Source organism: Motacilla alba, chromosome Z (assembly GCF_015832195.1).
Source record: "Motacilla alba alba isolate MOTALB_02 chromosome Z, Motacilla_alba_V1.0_pri, whole genome shotgun sequence".
Classification (NCBI taxonomy): domain Eukaryota; kingdom Metazoa; phylum Chordata; class Aves; order Passeriformes; family Motacillidae; genus Motacilla; species Motacilla alba.
In genome coordinates this window covers 70,400,627-70,422,920 of record NC_052046.1, presented here as the reverse complement: position 1 = coordinate 70,422,920, position 22,294 = coordinate 70,400,627, and the positions used below count along the sequence as shown (strand labels likewise).

At 49.5% G+C, this 22,294-nt stretch overlaps 1 protein-coding gene across 1 annotated transcript in view; it reads right to left on the bottom strand.

Annotated features, from left to right (window-relative positions):
• Positions 1-313: 313 nt before the first annotated feature.
• The window catches only part of LOC119696080 (serine/threonine-protein kinase PAK 3-like), a 53,440-nt gene continuing 31,459 nt past the window's right edge, over positions 314-22,294 (bottom strand). Inside the window, exon 8 of the mRNA XM_038125598.1 lies at positions 314-422. Within this exon, the coding sequence (XP_037981526.1) occupies positions 354-422 (69 nt within the window). The 3' untranslated portion in view covers positions 314-353. The remainder of the gene's footprint in view (positions 423-22,294) is intronic.

Sequence of the window (22,294 nt, the reverse complement as noted above, 5' to 3'; positions counted from 1 at the left end):
ACTTTTGCTCCCAGTGCCATAACTGTTTTCTTTATTCAGTCTTCTGTTGTATTTTTGATAAGGTTTAATAAACCTTCCTAAACTAGGAAAAGTGAGTAGCTATTTGTCACAAGAAGAAAATGCTGAGTTTTCTGAAGGGGTCAGAAGGAGGGGAATCTTCCCAATGACTTGATGTTTTATAAATTTTATTTATTAATAATCCTACTCTACAAACCTATACTATAAACCTACTCTATAAATCAAAACTACTCAACAATCCTATTATCCTATTCTAGAGTCCTACTCTACAATCCTCCTCTAAGTTAGTGATGGAGATAAGATCTTGATAGATACATTCTTGTCTTCTCCTTCTTCTACTTCTTCACTGAGTTGATGAGTGGTGCTAGGGTGCACGCTGGCTTGGCTGAAGTTACAAATGGATGCTGTCCACAGGAAAAACAAAAACAAAAACAAAAGAAAATTCAACAAAGAACAGTGAACCATATCTTTCCAAGCTCAGTGCTTTACATGCTCAATCAGGATTGCTCTGGGTCCTCAAAAGAGCAAGAAAGAGGAGCGATGGGACCATCTGCTCCTCAATCATCATGTGCAGGACCTTGCCATCACAGGAGACCCTGGCCCAGAATCCCACTCATCCGCTTATTGTGATGTCTTCACCTTGCTGGCATTTTTGCCCTGCCAGTGCTCTAGAAATGGTGCTTTCTGTCCCTGGGGTTTCTTCCTTTCAGGAAATTCCAATGACTCACACAGGTTCCTGCCTTTGACAGACCGGCACTGTGCTGAATTCCAGAGGGAATTCAGAAAGCAGTGTCTACCTTTGCATGCCCTGCCCCTCCTGTGCTGGACGGCACCTTCCTTGCCAGCAGGGCCAGCCCAGTGGCACTGGGTGCTGCAGTTCCCTCTCTGCCACACCACCTGGCAGTAACCCTGGCACAGTTCCCATCTGCTTGAGTGTGCCAGGCAGCAGATGGGGCTGGGACAAGTCCCTCTCAGCTGTCCCTGTCTGCGTGCCAGAAACCCCTAAGAGTGGGCTGGGGGGCACAAAGCAGGGTCCCTCAGAGGCCCACAGTGAGCCCCCCACAGCCCCTCCTGCCCACAGCCAAATCTCTGACTGGGACTGGCTTCCTTGGACTCCTCCAACACTGTTTCATGTCTCTGTACCCTGCATTGCTCTACTTCAATTCTTTTGCCATTAGAGAAAACTCAACACCCCACCAAATTACAAAAGAGGGTAACAGACAGAAACAGCCAGAAAACAGAGCACCTGTCCTCTCAGGAAATGCGGAGAGAGGTGGAGTTTTTCAGTTTTGTGAAGAACAGGCCCCAGGGAGACTTCATTGCCACTTTCCAAGACTTCAGAGTGGCTTTGAAGAAAGTGGGGGACAGCTTTTTAACAGGGCCAGTTACAATAGGATGTGGTGAATATTTTTAAACACAAAGAAGATCAAGTCAGAGTAGGTCGAAGGAAGAACTTGTTTACTTGGAGCATGGTGCAACACTGGCACAGGTTGCCCCAAGAGCTTGTAGGTGCCCCATCCCTGCAACCATTCCAGGTCAGGTGGCAAAGGGCTCTGAGCAGCCTGATCTCTTTAACGATGTCCCTGCTCACGGCAGGACACTTGCACCAGAGGACCTTTACAGGGCCCTGCCAGCCCAGCCCAGTCTAGGATTCCTCACCATTTTCATTTGAAGAGCACCAAGAGTGGAGGTGAGGAGGAAGGGGGCTCATCTGATGCCTTGGACTTCAGTGGAGGAGGAGCCCATCCTACAGACCCTAATTTACCTGCAGGAGCTCATCGGCAGACCAGCGCTGCTCCTCATCTGTCTGCAGGCAGCAGCTCAGGAAGTCACGCAGCAAAGCCGAGACGAGCTTGGGCCACCTGAGCTGTGGGGTCCCTCCTGTGGCTATCAGGCGTTTAGCCTGGAGAAAAAGGAAACACGAGGATTCACACCAGGATGACAGGCTCTTTGGAAGAGGGACTTTGCTATACTAACTAATTCCAAGGCTTAGTACATGAAAGGCATCTCTGCAGTGCTTCTTGGTGCCTTAAGCACAGCTGCCATCGAATAAAACTCATCAAGCTTTTTGCTTTGTTCTTGAAAACAATGATAATGGGAAGAAAAGAAAGGCAATCCATCAGTTAATCCCCAGGTAGGGAAACAAACATGTACAATCTCTTTTTCAACACAGACACATTAAGATGCCTGCACAAATGTATTGGGATGAAAATGCCTGCTTGGGCACACAGGAGCCACCTGCAGCTCTGTCTCTCAGCAGTCTGAAAATTTCTGCTTCCCTTATGCAGCTAAAGAGAAATTTTCATGGTCAAATCAGAAGGAGAGGGTGGCCATCCCTATGGTCACCCTCTGTTCATTTGGATACTCAAGTCAATGCAGTAATGGTAGGCCCATCCCTGAAAGTGCCAGGAAACACTGGGAGGGTTTGGCAGGCTCTCCACATCACCAGGCTCTGGCTTGGTGATGTGGAGAACATGGCTTGGGCTATGAGAGAAACACGGTCACTACATGTTTCAGCAGCACTGCACAAGAAGCAGAAGAGACTCTGGGGCCTTTACACCCTCATGCCCAGGTTTCAGGCAAGCTTCCCAGGGAGAAGAAACTGCTCAGTGGGTTAGGTTCCTCTCGAAAAACCACAGTTGTAGCAACTTTGTTGGGTTGGGTTTCCTTCCTTCATTTCTGGAAAGAGAACCGCAGTTCTAAGATGCTGGTTCCTGTTATTAGGGCCATCTACACAGACAAAAGAACTGGAAGCACTTACAACCCATAGGAAAGTGTTGCCACTGAATGGAGGTTGTTTGCATGTGGTAAGGCTTGAGTTCCCGCACTGATGTAACCAAAACTACAGCAGATGCTGATGTGCTGCAGGGACATTTTTAGGAGGGGACCTTGATGGAAGTGATGCTAGCAGATGGCAATGGGATTTTGTCCAATGGCACGCAGGACATGGGACAGGTGAGAAAGACAGCGGGATCAGTGAGGATTTGCTCCTTACCGAGGCAGGACTTTGGTTCCAGTGAGGAGGTTCATGTTCTACCATTTCGATGCCCACGATTCCAAATGACCATATATCCACTTTGGGGCCATATGGTTGACGCATCACCACCTCAGGCGCCATCCACCACGGAGTCCCGGTTACTGTGCACTGTCTACTCTTCGCAGGGGTGAGCTGAGTCGAGAGGCCAAAATCAGCTGAGGAGAAAGCAAAACACTGTTTTTAATTCTGTACAATTAGGAAACCAAGCAAAAGAATTCCCCAGTAGAAGTTTGAACATGTGCAGTTGAATCTCCTGGAGAACTGTCCCTGCTCTGTTTTCTCAGGACTTTAACCAAGGAAATATTGCACTGGTGACTTAAAAAATCCCCACATTTTTTACACTGCCTCCAGCAGTGGCTTTTGTTCTTTGGAAGCTTTAGACTTGGAGCTCCCTCCCTCTGGAAGGGTCACACACAGAGCAATGCCACTCTTGGCTGCTTGTTCCTTGTCCTACCTCTGTACACGTTGCAACTGCGTCACCAGCTCACAGCAGGTGTCCCTGCACTGCCATTTTTGGGGAGCTGCTGGCAGTAACTCAAAGCAGCCCCACACCCACATTCTTGGAATGCTTCACCTGACCAAGAATATACTGACCCAGCTTGACAGAGCCGTCGGTTCTGAGAAGGATGTTGCAGCTCTTCACATCTCGGTGGATCACGTGGTTCAAGTGAAGAAAATCCAGTCCTTGCAAGCACTGAGAGAGAAAACAGAAAGAGGAGGGCAAAAATGAGTGATGTGATTTCATCACAGAAAAAAGGAAACAAAGGATCTAAAAGATTCCCCAGGGGAATGGAGAGTAATGGCAGACTACAGTGCCACTGAGAGGAAGAGCTTGCTGCTGCAACACTTGCAGAGCAGGACCTTTCTGAGGAAAGGCATGTCAGCTTTTGAAAGAGCAACAGCACCAGCTGTGGTAGACTGTCCCCTGCAAACCAGCCAGGATGACTCCTGCTGCAGGGGATGCACGCAGAAGCAAAGAGCATTTTGGCTGCACTCCTATCCTTTCTAGCTGAGGACTGAGAGAAATGAGTCTCTCTTTTTCCTTTGCTGTTCATTTCAAATCCTGCCAGCAGCACCTTTGCTTTTACAGGCAAGGAGTGCAGTGAAGACAGACAAAGGTTTAGGGAGGCAAGCTGGAGAACAGCAAATACAAGAGGCAGAGCAAGAGTACAACAGCAGGAGATAAGAGTGCAAGAACTGAGCACAGTGAGTGCAGGGGCACTGGGCAGGCCTTTCACTTGAGATGCTTTTACTTGCCCATAGCATACCAGCAACCCCAAAACAAAACCTGGCACATGAAACCTCTCCTGAGCCCCTATTTCCCAGACAATCCTGCCTAAGCCCTCGGAAGCACAGATGGGATTGCTGACCTCCCGACTGATGGCTGCCATCTCATCTTCAGACAGGTGGGTCTGGCTGATGACATCAATCAGAGTGCCTCCGTCCATGTACTCCATAACCAGCCAGAGCTCCTCACCCAGAAGGTAGCTGAAAGAAAGAGACAAGGGCATGGAGATAAACATGCATGGCTACGTTGATTTTTTCCTTCCGGGTTTCTCGTTTCCAAGTCCCTTTGTGACAAGGATAGAATCAAAGGAACAGACATTCCCTCTTGGCTGTGCATTGTTAGCAATCTGTGCAGTCTTGAGGAGAAAGGCACAGCTGTGAAAAAGGAGATGTCTTTGATGGCCAGCAAGGGAAAAGTGCAGCTTCATAAGAGCCAAGATAAAAAGCCTGTCGGGCATTGTGTTTCTGGAAAGAAGCACCTAGTCTTGCTGGCATGCATAGCAATGGCAAAGAGAAGCAAGGATTTAAGGGAAATCCACTTCAGGATGGTTCATCAGCACTTAAGAAACTTTAAAAAATCCCTCCCAAAAATGTGGAGGCAGGGAACTTTGAGGGTTTTGACTAAGTAAGATACAGCTGATGCAGGTTTTGAATAATTTTGGAATAATTTTCAAACTTCCCTGTGCCAGGGAAGATCATGCAAACAAGATGCACTCTGTTCTCATCCAGTGGAGATGAGTAGAGAAGTCTTAATAAATAAGAATTTAAAGCTCTACTTTCTGCCGCTAAACAAAGCGGGTTTTTAACCTCTCATGTTTGCCGTATATAAAGGCACATTCATGGGATAAGACCATGACCTCTCACCTGTCTAAATAATTCACAATATTGGGACTCCGACACCTCTTCATGATCATGATTTCATTAAGGGTTAGTTGCTTCCTCCTCAGTCCTTGAATATTTATTTTCTTTATGGCCACCTGAAATGACATGGAAGATCAGTAACGTGAGAAGTTGGATGCACGAGATCATAACGCACATGGAGCGAGTGATTCTGCGATGACACAGCTGAGCTGTGCCAAACGGCCTTGTGATTAGGCACTGCAGGAATTAGGAGCTGACATTGCAACAGCCCATTTCTCTGCTCCCTTGGGGGGCAGTTACAGGACGCTGGCATTTTGCCACTGACGTTTTGCCTTGTCCACTTGGTAACAGTGGTGTGACCACTATTACCTCCCCCCCAACTTCTGACCACGCTCTCTGCTGCTTTGTATGGGATTCAGAAGAAGTAATCCATGCCTTAATCCTCTGTGGATCCATCTTGGGCTGTGGGCAGGGCTTAGGGCTTTTAGGGACGCCTTGCAGGTCTCTCCCTAGGTGCAGTTGCCAAGTGCAGCACTGCAGGTGGCTAAGGAACTACCAGTAACTTTCAGAAGTGTTTGCTGGCAGGCAGAAATGAGAATTCAGGACTCTGTAGCCTCAAAGAGCAGGGAGGTGCTCTAAGGCACCCCCTTTGTTTTAGCAATGGAGAGCAAGTGAGCGCGTCCTTCTCTGCAAGGAAGCGCTGCCCTGCGTGCCTTCCTTCGGGCAGCTGAGGAGGACAAAGTCTGTCCCAAATGTGTTTTGCAGGCTGGTGCCACTCTGTGCTTCTTGTGCCTTTTCAGCACAGCTCCAGCCAAAGCTCCAGCCACAGCTCACACCAGAGGGGAAAGCCCCTCAAGAGCAGCAGAGTCTGAGGGGACTGTTGACATTTACCTCTCCTCCTGTGGCATTGTTGAGTGCTCTGACCACTTGTCCAAAACCCCTAGAAACAAAACAGAAGCAGAGAAAGGAGAAGATGTTTAGCTCTTAGAGTGAAAGCCAGCCCAGCCAGGAGATCTCTGCTGTAAATGCCAAAACCCTGCAGGATGCAGGAGGGCTCTGCCAGAAGGCAGATGATGCATTTTCCTCTCAAGGGCATGGGCACTGGGCCTGTTCCTGAAGCATTGGGCTTCAGCTTCTAAAGGGAGTTGATTCTTTCATCTTGGGTTTCAGTTTCTAAACTCTGGGGTTCCTCTCCTGACCATGGGGCATTTCCTTCCCCAAACCATGGGAAAGAAATGTTCCTGAGAACTGTTATGTGACAGCTCTGATAGGGGGTCGGTTGCTCTTTCAGGCAAGCAAGATTCTTCTTTTTTCATTCGTGGGGCAGTATGATTTTGAGACCTAGAGAAACGCTCAAGAAATTAACACAGAGCTGTCCCACACTTGAAAGACAAGGAGATCTTCCAGGTCCTGTTCCTTGATGCAGGCAAGACCTCGGCAGCATGGAGGTGTCTCTGACAATGCCTTCTGAGCCCACTCACAAGTTCTGAGCAGCACTGAGACATGGGCCAATCTATGCTCAGGGTCTCAACATGTTTGCCGCTTGCCTGACTTCACAGGCTGGTTAGACATTGCATCAGAAAAATACCTGGCCCATGGTTGTGTAGAAGTAACTGCGGTTGGACTCACCCGCTGCCAATATTTTCCATCTCTGTGTACTTCGTCATGGGATTTTCATGGTTCACCATTCTCCCTGAGGGAAACAAAATGCAAGATTCTCCCTTTAAAGCAGAGATCCCAGCTTGCAGGAGATAGAAAAGGCAGCCCCAGTGCCTGGAGCTCTGAGCCCTTTGCGGTCAGCTGGCTAACAACACAAGAAGCACAGCAGCAACAGGACAGGCAGCCCTGCAGTGCAGATGGCTGGCACAGAGACTGATTTTGTCCAGTCCTTTGACGAGTTCTCTTGACAGGAAACAAAGGCCAGGGAGATGCATTCCCAGGAGAGAAGGACATCTTCTCCACCTTTCAGCAGTTTGCCAAAAGAATTCCTTTCCATTGGTAAAGCAGAGCAGCTCAAGCTATAACCAATGCTGAGGGGGCTTTCAGCATCAGGAGCCTGACCTGTTGATGAGCAGGCTGAGCTCAAAGATGCCCCTCTCGCAGCTGAGGAAGGCTCCAGCCTCTGCAGTCCCACCAGCCCTCAGGGACAGGGCAGCTAGCACAACAAGGCTGGCAAAGCCCAAGCATGAGCACTGACAAGCCAAGGCAAGAAGGCACAGGCAGCCTGAGCCCCGTACAAGCTGTTGCCCCCATTCAGGACACAACAGGATGGGCTTTGAGATCAGCCACACCAAGGTGCAGAGCAGTGCCCTTTTTGTCCCAGCAGGCGATGGTAGGCACAGAATCCTCTGGGCTCTGGTCTCAGCCCCAGCAGGTCTTATCTGAGAGCACAGCACTGGCAGCTGTTACGGGCAAGAAGCAGATTCATTGGCTTGTGCTGCACAATTGCAAAGGACTTGATGTGTTTTCCTAGAGACTGATCTGAGCAGGGCTTGGCCCAATGGGTAGGATTCAAAGACTAAGGGGAAAGAGTGGGAATCAGGTGTGAAAAAGTGCCATGGATCTGAGGAATATACTATGTCTGGGCTGGAGGCTCTCTCGTGAGAAATGCCTGCAGTTTGGATGTGTCTCTTGGACAAACCTTTAGCAACATAAAAGTAGAATATTAAAGGTTGTTCTAAAAGTATCTGTTTTTTTGGGGGGGGCACATGGAAAACACTTCCTGCCCTGTATTTGTCCTGTAACCTGATGTTCTTTCAAAGTAGTTCCTATTGGCAAAAATATAGCATTCTCTGGAAAATAAACTGCAGATGTAGTAGTGGTAACAGTAACAGTCATAAAAATGAAATCAGTAAGACATGTGGGGCAGAAGGGCTCCTTGAGGATGGAGAAAAACCAAGTCCACCAAAAAACCCCACAAACCAACAAACAAAAAACCCAAAATACAACAGAAAACCCCCCCACAAATACAGAAAAAAACCGAAAATACAACAGAAAACCCCCCCACAAATACAGAAAAAAACCCTCCACCAAAAATAAACAAAGCAAAACCAAACCAATTACCCCCTGAAAAAAAAAATCCCCAACGAGAAAGTCAAAACTCCAAACCCAGTCAATTTCTGTGAAGTTTCTTTGCTCTGATGACTGGTTGGAAGTCAGGAGTCTAAGGAGAATTTAGGAAGCTAAAAATTCTGTTCAGTTTGGCCACTAGCACACAGGACTTGCCTAGATCATTTGCTAGGTCACAGCCTTCTGCTGGTCCAAGAACAATCCCTGCTTCAGCCTTTAGCGGAGAGGGAAGCTCAGGCACACCCAAGCCAGTCCAAGCTGCCCTCAGAGGCAGCAGGAACACCCAGAGCGCTCTCTCGCTGCCTTGGAGCACAGCACTTCCTCTGGGGACTCCTAAATGGCCCTGTGACACCAAACTCTGGAGGAACATTTGGTACAGCTGTGCTGACACCTGCACACAATACACTGTCCCTCAGCAAGAAATACACCAGACTTACCCAGCATCTCCACGCACCACTTCTCCATCAAGGACATGAACAAACTGCCCGAGTTTGAGTTCCCAGGTTTGGCAGAAGGGATTCCTTGAGGTAATGCTGCTGCAGCAGCAGGTCTAGCGCCAGAGCCCGTGGAGATGTGCTGATCCTGCAGCACTTCTCCTGGGGACTGTTGCTGTGCCTCACGCCAGCCTTGGGGCTCTTCATGGCCAGACACTCGCTGGTAGTCTTCGCAGGCTGCACGGTGAGATGTCAACACTTGCACCTCAAGTCAAACAGAGCAAAGCAGTCAGAGACTACAGCTTGTCCCTGTCAGCCAAGAGTCATCGACTGTGAGTGAAGGGAAAGAACAGATTGACAAGGGATACAGAGAGCTTGTTTCAATGCTCCATCTGGGTCACCATGTTCCCCTGTAAAAACACCTCAAGAAACAAGGAGAGCAGGAACAGGCCAGCAGGAATCAATGTGGATGACTGCTGGCCAAAAGGCCAACGGACAAGTCCCACTGTCCAGGGCAGCAGAGGAGATTCAGCACACCAGGAAATGTCCTTCCGGGTGACTGTGATACACACTGCAGCAGGATGGCACTCAGAGGCATGGCCCCACTCCCTGCTGCTCTGCAGTGGAAAGGCAAGAAGGGCAGAAAGCACCAGTTTGGTGACTGCAGTGACTGCATCCCTCTTCCACTCACTTGCTTTTGTAGAGCCTGAGGCAGGCGACTAAGTTTCTCTCTGACAAGTTTCATTTCTTCTTCCAGCCTCTTCTCCCTTGCCTTGTTGCTAGCCTCAGATTCCTGCAGCTCTGCCTGCGGGTGTTCCTTGATGATCTGTAAAGGACAAGGGAGAGGACGTTTCATGAGTGGAGTGGCTGCCACTCTTTCACTTACCTGGTTTTGTTGATCGCCCCTCTGCTGATGGAAGTTCATCTCCTCTTGAATTCTTCTCATGGCGTCCTTGTTCCTCCTCTTCACTGCCATGATGGCACTCTGAGCTTCGGGCAGCTCTGCTTGTGGCTCTGCCTTGATGTTCTGTACACACAAATGCAGAGCCAGTGACTGGCAGCTGCCATCATGCTCAGCTTGTTCCTCTTGCTCCCTCAAAATCACATTTATTCAGCCACTTCTTTCTGCTTCCCTACCCACCTCTGCTTCCATTGCAAACCTCCTGTCCCAGTGCTGATCTCTGCAGATTCCAAGGCTCTGTGCTTCCAGTGCCTGGGGGACTCCTGGCCTCCTCAGTCCCAAGAGCTCCCTTTTATGCCCCTCTTCCTGCCCTTCCCTCTGTCCCCTGGTGAGTCAGGCTTACCTGGCCATTCTGCTGGGGCTCTTCCACCTGCTGCCTGAGCTGCTCTTCCTGCTCTCGGGCTGGGAACAGCTCTCCCTGAGTCTGGCATGGCATCTCTGATGAAGCAACCTGCTCCTGCTCTTTCTCTGGAAGGACCTGCACAGAAAGCAAGAAAAGATGGGTTTCAACTTCCCATATGACATTTGTGGGCCAAGACCCAAAGACTGATGGGCCCACACGTTCCCAAAGCACTGTGCTGCTGCTTTGCTGGGTCATTCTCTTCCCAAGGGGAGGCACAGATTCCAAAGTGACCCTGGCACTACAATCAGGGTCCATCTGGGACTGAAGCTCCAACAGCCTGTCAGGCAGCGGACAGGGAAGGTTTGGCATTTCTCAAGGGTCAGGTGAGGGCCTCCCTCTGCTTCTGCCATGTCCTGTTTGTCTTTCAGTAGTGACTGACAGCCAGCCCAGTCCCACAGCTCCATCCTGGCTCTGCAGGTGGCTTCCAGGGTGAGCTCACCCCTTGTGAGCGACATGGAGTGTCTCTGGAGTTCATGTTCTATTCACCACCTTAAACATGGAATACTTCCACATCTCTAGGACAGGCAGAAAATTAAAGAATTTGCTGGGGGCTTTAGGGAAGAAGAGGCTGGAGGAGAAAAACAGCTCAGAGGGGAAAAAAACACCATATCTGGAGGGGGAAACATCTCTGCCTGCTGAAAATCAGTCAATGGGACGTGTCTCTAATCCTTTTCTGAAAGGGATGCTTTAGGTGAGCTTTGAGCTTCCAACTGCTTTGGACCAGAGCCAGGAGGATTCAATTATGCAAATGTTACATAGCTTAGATAGATAGATAGATACATAGATAGATAGATAGATAGACAGAAATACAGATAGATAAATCCCAATCCTATAATCTCTCTTTACTGTCCTTTCTGTTGCTACAAACATCAAGACTTGGTAGCCATTGCCCCAGTTAGCAGCAATCCTGAACTTGCTTTCCTGTTGCTTCAATAAACCACAGTCTTGGGGGATCTGGAGCAGGTAGGTCTTTAAGGACTGTGATCCAGAGCACTGAACTGGGAACTGCACCCTTTGTGCATCTGTGCTTGGACAATTTCTTCTCTGTGACTAGACCACACAGATTGGGCAGAAGGGGCTGTAATGAGAAATGCAGCCCAGCTCCTCCCAGCTCCTTTTATTTCTGAGGAGCAGCTAGAATGCAAACACATTGATCCCCTGCTCAATACCCAAACACAAGGTAAACCGAATCACTGGGCTGCAAAAAGACACAAGAGCTGTTAACTTCAACGTGAAGTGCAAGGTGCTATTGACTGGCCTGATGCAAGACAAGTTCCTGCTGCACAAAGGCTCGTGCCACAAACAATGTATTCTCATCGAAAATATGGCATCAACCAGAACAGCCAACTAACAAAGTAAAATTCGAACAGAATTCCTATTACTGAAAGAAAAGGCACGGAAAAACGGAAGAAAATCATCACAATCACGTCTTTGCAGCTTGCCAAAAGCCAAAAGACAGCTGGCCCAAAAGACTTTGTAGAACTGAAGCATTACCCAAGAACACTGCAGACCCCTTTGACAAGCCAAAGACACCTTGCCAAAAAGGGAAAAGCAACAAACAAAGGCCTGGCACCTCCAGCACTAGCATGTGTGCCCTTGGCCCTAGCGCTGCACAAGCCAGGAGACAGAGCTTCCCTGAGGCAAGCAGCCAGATGCTCAAGCGCAGGCAGCAGCCCTTTGGGGCCTCAAGAGGCCAGCTTGAAGGCCATGTTCTGCTGTCACTGCCTGCAGGAAATGGCCAGCTCCTGGCAGGACTCCAGCACTCAGCATCCTCAGCCAGCAACAGGAAGCGCTGGCTGCTCAGCAACTTGCAGCTCTGCCTTGCACTAAAGACAGCACCAGCCGCAACTGGCACTTACTGGCTCGGAAGATTCAGGTTTGGCTGTGAGGAGTGACGGAGGCTTGCTTTCTGGTCCCTCAATTTGCTCCTCTTGGGCTTCTTCTTCAGGAGCAGAGGGAGCCAGGGGAGAGGCGGCTCTTGCTTCAGTCATCTGTGGCAAGAGAGAAGCATGAGCGACAGGCCGTCACCTATCATTCAGAACCTCATTTCTTTTCACATCTACCACCACATCTTCTAGGGAGAAATCATAACATTTCGTAGCGACCTGATTCTAAGTCACACCCACCACATTCTAATGGGCCAATTCAGCATGGCCATGAAGCTGATATTCCTGCCTGGCTGCTATCAGCAAGCAACAGTGTCTCTGCAAAATGGAGCTTTTAGTTCTAGAAAGCTCTAAAATGGAAAAGTGGGAAAGAGACAGCAAGGCCTTTACTGTTGCTGCTGCAGAGGTGGAAAAGGACAACTGGATCCCAATCTCAACCAGTGCTGGAAAAGGCAGGTGTGCAGAAGCATCTTTGCTTGCTGGCAAAAGAGAAAAGGAGCGGGCCTTGCTCTCCTAGCAAAACAACAAGCCAAAACACCGCAAGATGCAAGTGTCACCCACTGCAGTGTCTAAAGCCCTTGGAGGCAGTGAGGGCATATTTGGTGGGGAAGCGGCCCTAGTGCTGAGCACAGTCAGGGAGGGATTGATGGAAGTCTGCCTGAAAGGTCCCTCACCAACCTGCCATTGGCCAGGCTCAAGCTCCCTCAGCACCCGCTCACTGGGCTTGTGCTGCACAGCCTTGCCCAGCTGCCGTGTCCTTCTCTGCACACGCTGCAGCCCCTTCATGGCTTTCTGCTTCACAGGGGCCCTCAGCTGCACACAGCACTCCAGCTGTGGCCGCAGCGCTGCCCAGCACAGGGCCACGCTGCCTGCCCTGCTCCTGCTGCCCCACTGCTGCTGACGCAGGCCAGCAGACCCTTGGCCTTCTTGGCCACCTGGCCACAGGCTGCCTCTTCTTCAGCTGCTCTTCACCGGCAGCACCCCTGGCTCCTTCTGACCCACGCAGCTCCCCAGCCACAAAGTTGCCCATTTGACTTCAAATACAGCCTGCGCCATTTCAACATGTCCTTGCTCTTCTGAGCAACACAAGACAGCACTCAAGCACTTGCAGCTTCACCCCCACTCCAGGCTCCAAGGCACTTGCCAAAGCTGCAGGCTTCATGGCAAAACGCATCCACACAATCTTGCCCCTTCTGCTTTTTGCCTCACAAGAAGGCTTCACAACTACGCCTTTTGTTTCTTTGGCCACACGGCACAAGAATGGCCCACACTCACTCCACCCTGCTTTGTGGACAACACAATCACCTCTTTGCAGCTTGCCAAAAGCCAAAAGACAGCTGGCCCAAAAGACTTTGTAGAACTGAAGCATTACCCAAGAACACTGCAGACCAATTTCACAAGCCAAAGACACCTTGCCAAAAAGGGAAAAGCAACAAACAAAGGCCTGGCACCTCCAGCACTAGCATGTGTGCCCTTGGCCCTAGCGCTGCACAAGCCAGGAGACAGAGCTTCCCTGAGGCAAGCAGCCAGATGCTCAAGCGCAGGCAGCAGCCCTTTGGGGCCTCAAGAGGCCAGCTTGAAGGCCATGTTCTGCTGTCACTGCCTGCAGGAAATGGCCAGCTCCTGGCAGGACTCCAGCACTCAGCATCCTCAGCCAGCAACAGGAAGCGCTGGCTGCTCAGCAACTTGCAGCTCTGCCTTGCACTAAAGACAGCACCAGCCGCAACTGGCACTTACTGGCTCGGAAGATTCAGGTTTGGCTGTGAGGAGTGACGGAGGCTTGCTTTCTGGTCCCTCAATTTGCTCCTCTTGGGCTTCTTCTTCAGGAGCAGAGGGAGCCAGGGGAGAGGCGGCTCTTGCTTCAGTCATCTGTGGCAAGAGAGAAGCATGAGCGACAGGCCGTCACCTATCATTCAGAACCTCATTTCTTTTCACATCTACCACCACATCTTCTAGGGAGAAATCATAACATTTCGTAGCGACCTGATTCTAAGTCACACCCACCACATTCTAATGGGCCAATTCAGCATGGCCATGAAGCTGATATTCCTGCCTGGCTGCTATCAGCAAGCAACAGTGTCTCTGCAAAATGGAGCTTTTAGTTCTAGAAAGCTCTAAAATGGAAAAGTGGGAAAGAGACAGCAAGGCCTTTACTGTTGCTGCTGCAGAGGTGGAAAAGGACAACTGGATCCCAATCTCAACCAGTGCTGGAAAAGGCAGGTGTGCAGAAGCATCTTTGCTTGCTGGCAAAAGAGAAAAGGAGCGGGCCTTGCTCTCCTAGCAAAACAACAAGCCAAAACACCGCAAGATGCAAGTGTCACCCACTGCAGTGTCTAAAGCCCTTGGAGGCAGTGAGGGCATATTTGGTGGGGAAGCGGCCCTAGTGCTGAGCACAGTCAGGGAGGGATTGATGGAAGTCTGCCTGAAAGGTCCCTCACCAACCTGCCATTGGCCAGGCTCAAGCTCCCTCAGCACCCGCTCACTGGGCTTGTGCTGCACAGCCTTGCCCAGCTGCCGTGTCCTTCTCTGCACACGCTGCAGCCCCTTCATGGCTTTCTGCTTCACAGGGGCCCTCAGCTGCACACAGCACTCCAGCTGTGGCCGCAGCGCTGCCCAGCACAGGGCCACGCTGCCTGCCCTGCTCCTGCTGCCCCACTGCTGCTGACGCAGGCCAGCAGACCCTTGGCCTTCTTGGCCACCTGGCCACAGGCTGCCTCTTCTTCAGCTGCTCTTCACCGGCAGCACCCCTGGCTCCTTCTGACCCACGCAGCTCCCCAGCCACAAAGTTGCCCATTTGACTTCAAATACAGCCTGCGCCATTTCAACATGTCCTTGCTCTTCTGAGCAACACAAGACAGCACTCAAGCACTTGCAGCTTCACCCCCACTCCAGGCTCCAAGGCACTTGCCAAAGCTGCAGGCTTCATGGCAAAACGCATCCACACAATCTTGCCCCTTCTGCTTTTTGCCTCACAAGAAGGCTTCACAACTACGCCTTTTGTTTCTTTGGCCACACGGCACAAGAATGGCCCACACTCACTCCACCCTGCTTTGTGGACAACACAATCACCTCTTTGCAGCTTGCCAAAAGCCAAAAGACAGCTGGCCCAAAAGACTTTGTAGAACTGAAGCATTACCCAAGAACACTGCAGACCAATTTCACAAGCCAAAGACACCTTGCCAAAAAGGGAAAAGCAACAAACAAAGGCCTGGCACCTCCAGCACTAGCATGTGTGCCATTGGCCCTTGCGCTGCACAAGCCAGGAGACAGAGCTTCCCTGAGGCAAGCAGCCAGATGCTCAAGCGCAGGCAGCAGCCCTTTGGGGCCTCAAGAGGCCAGCTTGAAGGCCATGTTCTGCTGTCACTGCCTGCAGGAAATGGCCAGCTCCTGGCAGGACTCCAGCACTCAGCATCCTCAGCCAGCAACAGGAAGCGCTGGCTGCTCAGCAACTTGCAGCTCTGCCTTGCACTAAAGACAGCACCAGCCGCAACTGGCACTTACTGGCTCGGAAGATTCAGGTTTGGCTGTGAGGAGTGACGGAGGCTTGCTTTCTGGTCCCTCAATTTGCTCCTCTTGGGCTTCTTCTTCAGGAGCAGAGGGAGCCAGGGGAGAGGCGGCTCTTGCTTCAGTCATCTGTGGCAAGAGAGAAGCATGAGCGACAGGCCGTCACCTATCATTCAGAACCTCATTTCTTTTCACATCTACCACCACATCTTCTAGGGAGAAATCAGAACATTTTGTAGCGACCTGATTCTAAGTCACACCCACCACATTCTAATGGGCCAATTCAGCATGGCCATGAAGCTGATATTCCTGCCTGGCTGCTATCAGCAAGCAACAGTGTCTCTGCAAAATGGAGCTTTTAGTTCTAGAAAGCTCTAAAATGGAAAAGTGGGAAAGAGACAGCAAGGCCTTTACTGTTGCTGCTGCAGAGGTGGAAAAGGACAACTGGATCCCAATCTCAACCAGTGCTGGAAAAGGCAGGTGTGCAGAAGCATCTTTGCTTGCTGGCAAAAGAGAAAAGGAGCAGGCCTTGCTCTCCTAGCAAAACAACAAGCCAGAACACCGCAAGATGCAAGTGTCACCCACTGCAGTGTCTAAAGCCCTTGGAGGCAGTGAGGGCATATTTGGTGGGGAAGCGGCCCTAGTGCTGAGCACAGTCAGGGAGGGATTGATGGAAGTCTGCCTGAAAGGTCCCTCACCAACCTGCCATTGGCCAGGCTCAAGCTCCCTCAGCACCCGCTCACTGGGCTTGTGCTGCACAGCCTTGCCCAGCTGCCGTGTCCTTCTCGGCACACGCTGCAGCCCCTGCATGGCTTTCTGCTTCACAGGGGCCCTCAGTTGCACACAGCACTCCAGCTGTGGCCACAGCGCTGCCCAGCACAGGGCCACGCTGCCTGCCCTGCTCCTGCTGCCCCACTGCTGCTGACACAGAGCAGCAGGCCCTTGGCCTTCTTGGCCACCTGGCCACAGGCTGCCTCTTCTTCAGCTGCTCTTCACCGGCAGCACCCCTGGCTCCTTCTGCCCCCCGCTGCACTCCAGCCACAACGTTGCCCATTTGACTTCAAATACAGCATGCGCCATTTCAACATGTCCTTCATTTTCTACATTCAGTGCCTCTAGAGAGATACTTTGAAATTTTTGTTGGTTCCATTCTATATCACTTCGACTAAATTTTAATGGGTTAATTCAACTCTTCCTGGAATATCTTTTAGTTAAATATTCCTCTCTGGCTTCTCTCTGCATATGAAATTCTCTCTGATAATCTGAGACTGTAGTTCTTCATTGCTCCGATATGTCAATTTGGAAATATCTACTTCTGTCTCTGTTATTTTTGTGTAAGGCATGAATGTAGATATTCTTTCCGCCCTCCTAGCTTCCTCTCTACATTCTCCTTCTGCTGGCCCAGCTCACAGCTCACTCTACAATTCTTAAATATCAGCAACATCAAATCTTCCTTTCTCACTCACCTCACGATCAGCACCGCTGAATACATGCTTCAGGTGACCTAGAGTGGGCAAGGGAAAATGAACCAGATGCTGTCAGAACACTGCCTGGGCTGCTGAATCCCACAGAACAAGTCAACCCAAACAGAGATGATTTTCCATTTCACAACATCCCTCCAGGAGGCACATTTCATTCCCACAGCCAGCAAGAGAACAGGACAACATTCTCAGTTTGTGCTTGCACTTGGGCCTGTTTAGCCAGTAAATGAATACAAACATGATCCAGAAAATGCAAATTGTTCTTTAATACTCAAGGCTCCTCTTCTTCCAAACACTGAAAACTGCTTTTTAAATCCTCTCCTTCAGGTAATCTTGTTTTAAAAATCAGTTGCATGCACTAATTCTCATTAAGTTGCTGGAAAGAGTTGCCCAGAAAAGCTTGCCCAGAATCCCCCTGAGCTGTGGCAGTTCTGTTGCGAAACAGCCCAGCAGCAGCTCCAGGCTTCAGGAGCCGACACTCACTGCTTTGGAGTTTGCATTTCCTTGCAAAGACAATCACTATTTTAGCACTCAGTAAAAGGCCAAGTTAGACAGTGTCAAATCCTTTCATGGGAAAATGGAGAAAGAGAGAAGCTTTCCCTGAATCCTAGGGACAACTGCAGAGTTTTTAGAAAGCCTTCCAAGAAGGTCTCCCAGCCTACATTTTCAAAGCTGTCTTGCTTGTGCCAGCAAAGGGAGGTAATGGCAGACTCTGCTGCCACAGACTCTTCCGTGGAGGCAAGGGAATCCCTGCAGGTTCCCTTGCAAATGCTGCCCCTGTGGCTACAGACACCCCCCTTTTGAGCTGAAGCTGCTGACAGCAGCTTTACCAAACCAGGGGCATCCTAATGCTCTTTCTCTTTCTACATCAACCCAGTCACTAAGAGCGAACAGGAAGACATCCAAAAGCCAGCTTAGGTTACACCACGGGAAAACCTCTACTTACGTGCAAGGTGAGTACAGAAATACGCAGAATACGAAATGCCATAGGCAGCAAAAGCTGCTCTGGCAAGTACTGGAAACATTGCAGCACTGGTGTGCAATCCTGCACACTGTGCTGCAATGCGAGAAAAAAATAAGGCTCTTGTCAGTGTGCACCTGACAAATGCCTGAAGCAGGAGGGTTCTCCTGCTCTGAGCAAGCCCTAGGGCTGCTCTGACACTCAGGCCTTCCATGCACCAAGGCAGCCTTCTGATGTCACCACTATGAGGTGGCAACCATGCCCTGACATCACAAAGCAAACGCTCCATGCTGGTCTGTGAATTTGTGCAAAGCAACAAGCAACCTTCCCTACGGCAAACACAACATAGCCTGGGAAGTTCTCCTCTGTCACAAAGCAGCACAAATTCCCCTCATGAGCCAAATCCTGTTTTTCAAGGGATCCAAGAGTAACTCCCAGAGTGCACAAAGCACCTCCAGCCTGTACGCCGACTGAGCACTCAGATGGGACCCAAGCAAAGCAAAGCAGGCCAAGAAAATGGCCCAAAGCATTGCACAGAACCAGGAGAGAAGGCACTTTCGGCATAACAGCTGAAATCATTCCTAAAAGTCTCCCCACATATTTGAACATTTTTTGGACATGCCCAGAGTTTCAGTGTATGTACATCTCTGTCTTCATTCACCTTTGGAAGCAGTCTAGCTGGCAGCATCTCCCCATCAGCAGCAGCTGCTAAAGGCTAGGGACGCGACTGGCGGTGCTGATTTCCAGAGGCTTCTGTGGCCCAGGTGAAGCCCAGGCAGGAGCGGGTTGAACGCTGCTGCTGCTGCTGCTGCTGCTGCTGCTGCTGCTGCTGCTGCTGCTGCTGCTGCTGCTGGCCTGTGCCAGAGAGCCCCGGCTGGGCAGGGCACGGTGCCCACTGCACCGCGGGCTCCTTCTCCTGCCCGAGCTGGGCACACCTGGGAACAAGGCATGACAACTCTGGGGGAAAACAGGGGGTTTTTGGGGGCTGCGTTGCTCTGCACACACCCAGGCCACCTTGGCTCCCAAAAAAAACAAACCAGAGGGGAACAGCTGGAAAAGGTTTCATTTTGACCTTTCTTACCTGCAAACAGAAGCTGCCAAAATGAAAGTTACCAAGCAGGGCCTGATCCCTGCTGCCAGCTCAGGCTTAGAGAGGAGGCATGACTGTATTTTAGTAGTCGGTGCATAGGGAATCGCTTCTCTAACACATGCACAGCCAGCAATCTCGCTTACTAGTTTGTATCAATGCAGTTAAGACATCTTCAATACTTTGCTGAAACTCACAGGCTAAACATTACCCCAAAGTATCAGTGTGATAAATAGGTGTGATTCGTGCTGACAAAATTGAAACAGTAATCCATATTGATACAGTAATTAATAGCTGGAGAGAACAAAATGGTTAAAAAAGTGTAATGCCAGGAAGAAGGGAGGGGAGGGGTCTGTTCCCCCCCTTTCTCCTGCGGATGTTCAGGACAGGAAGCAGTAAGAGATAAGTATTACTAACTCGATCTGGAAGAGAGGGAAAACTTGGGTGGAAATCAGGAACATGTGAATTTGATGAGATTTAGTGCTTTAATTTTAGAACATGGTATTGCCCTATATAATGTTAGTTTTGGCTGATATTGTACCAGCTTGGTATGCATGTGTAATCCAAAGGTGAAATAAAGGACACCTGAGGAAGAGGAGAAGCCTTCCTCAGACAACCCCCAAAGAGTGGTGCGACCACCTAAAAGGAATGGTGGCGCATGTGTGATGAAGATGATGATGAGGGTGGGGATACGAATGTGGCAAATCAAAAATGGGAGGAGATGGTGATGGCACACAGCATAAAAAAGGGAATTGTCACTTTATCACCTTGTACGTGAGGTAGCCGGGGTCCCGAAGCCCTTGCACTCTGTACCCCACGGTAATCTTTTGCTTATGCACTATTAAAAGAACCAGATTCTACCTCATTTTAACCAATACTGCCAATATTTTGAATGTATTCAATTTTATATATTTTAAACTACTTCATTAAATTTGCTGCTAGATTTAATTCTGTTTGGTTTTTACTTGTGATTGGATAATTGGGCAAACATAATAATTGCTTGTCAAGATAATGTTTGTTTAGCTGGGTTTGTAATGGAGAATACAGAAACTGATAAATAGCTTTTAGTAACATAAGACAATTGTGGGCCTCGTCTGTTGTGAAACCACTTGAAGACAGGGAATGGGAGTTCTACCAAGGGATCATTTGTCCTTTTTACATTGAAAAGTTAGAAAGGTCAGAATGGGGAAGACTTCATTTACTTCCTCATTTTGGGACCCCTTCCCATGAAAGGGACCACCAACCAGTTTCAAGGAACAAACTACGCATGCTTAATAGCTTTTGAACTAACTACCATACAAAGCGGGGAATGGGATGTACCAAAATGACGAATATGTATTTGTATTTTGGGTATTCAATACTGGTACAGATAAAAGGACTCTGTAATCACCTGTAAATTGCGGTGTGCATTTGGGAGCTATCCCCCAAGCTGCCTGGCGTGGCAATAAACATACACTTTCTAACTTTAAACTGTTAGAGAGTTTTTGTCTGTCGCAGTTGGGTATCGGTAGTAGAGCAATATCCATATTTTTTAATCAATCACCTGCATAGCCCAATGCCCCCCAGGGGACAGGAGGCATCTTTTGAACTCGCCCAATCACTTGACGCCCTTCCGGAATTCCAAGATTGACAGACAGTGCTCGGCAGGGGTCAAGGTAGGGAAAGGAGAGCTGATTGACACATCTGGAGAAGGGATCTTCAGGGAAAAACCCGGGGTATCTGAGGCAAACTATGACATCACTCCGCAACACTCATCTACAAACTGTATGAAAACTCGGAGGCAAAGGCTTAGGGATGCCAGATATGAGTAACAGCCTCATTCTAGTGACTGCATCTCTGTGCACTTTGCCAACTTGCAGAATTATTCAAGAGAACTTAAAGAATGAAACTGATTTTGTCTCTCCTATCTCCTCCCACAAAATCCTTGATGTTTCTGGTCGTTCAGTGTCTTGTCTTTATGGTGAGGACAAGAGCGTTCCTAATCAACAGCCCATTGCTATGGCATTTTTCCAACAGGCAAAAATATTCCTGTCTTCTGCTGACAGATTCTAAAGAAGAAAGAAAATCAGAAAAAACAGAGGTTTTCACAGGTGTTAGGAGCAAAAACAAATTTGTGAGAGTACAGAGCTGTCTGTACTGTCTTATCACTTGATCGTACATGGGTTTTGCCAGTCTGTCGGCTCGGAGAACATTCCCTTTGGGAGGTAGTTTTCAAAAGTATTCTTTGGAATTGAGGGGCACAATGTCACAATCCATGCCCTGTGATGTCACAGCCCAGTGCTCTCTGACACCAGCCTCCAGCCCCTGTGACAGCACAACAGGCATTGAAACTCCTTGGAACCCCAAGACAAGCAGTGAGGGAACGTGAGGTCACAATCCAGTAAGGCCTGATGTCATCGTCCACAGGTTGTTGGCATCAGAGTCCTCTACCCTGTTGTGAGAGATGAGGTGATATTTTGCTGAAGCCAAAAGGTTATTAGGTGAAAAAATGAAAGTTGTTGGTTCTGTGTGTTGTTATTTCTGGTTTGGATTTGCTGCAGTGAATTTGTTGGGCCTTGCTGGGAGCTGGGAAAGCAGCCAGGTTAAAGACCTGACCAAAAAGGAAGTAGGATCAGAGGAGAGGGGACAGAAAAGTAGGTGGTCAGGAGAGAATAGAAATTCCCCAGTACCCAGCCAATGGGAAAGAGGACGGGGACTGCCCCTGGCCAGGAAAGGGGATAAAATGTAGTAATTTGCTTGGAGGGTGTGTGTGTTTGACTCTTGGGGGAAAAAGGGCATACCTGAAGCTCAGATGTATTGTTACTAATAAACCGATTTCTTTTCCCTCTATGACTTTTTTCCCCCATTTAATTGTATCTAAAAGGTCATTTCTATTACTGTGATGACACAGCAGGCCATCCATCCCTGCAGGCACCTGTTGTCAAAACCAAAGGGAACACTGTTTCCTAGTTTCAGTTTCTACATCTCCATGATGCTCTCTCTCAGCCACCTGCATCACATGTCCTTGGCCCTGGCTCTAATCCCTGCTCCTGACACCTTGCCATGCTTTCCAGGTTTCCAAGTCCTGGTGTCTGTTCGCAGGGCCTCTTGTCTCTCTCCCTGGGAGAGGCCATCACATCCAGGCCTTTCAGGCCAGGCCCTGTACAAAGTTTTGCCCCTTTTGGTTTAAAGGTCAGCGTTTGTCCTCTCTACAGCCCTGCTGGATTGAGGGTGATGAGCACAAGGACACTTAGCACCTGTGTTTAGGGCTGTGGGACTGTTCAGCCTTGCTTGCTCAGTAGAATGGGTCCTGTCTAGGGGGGCTC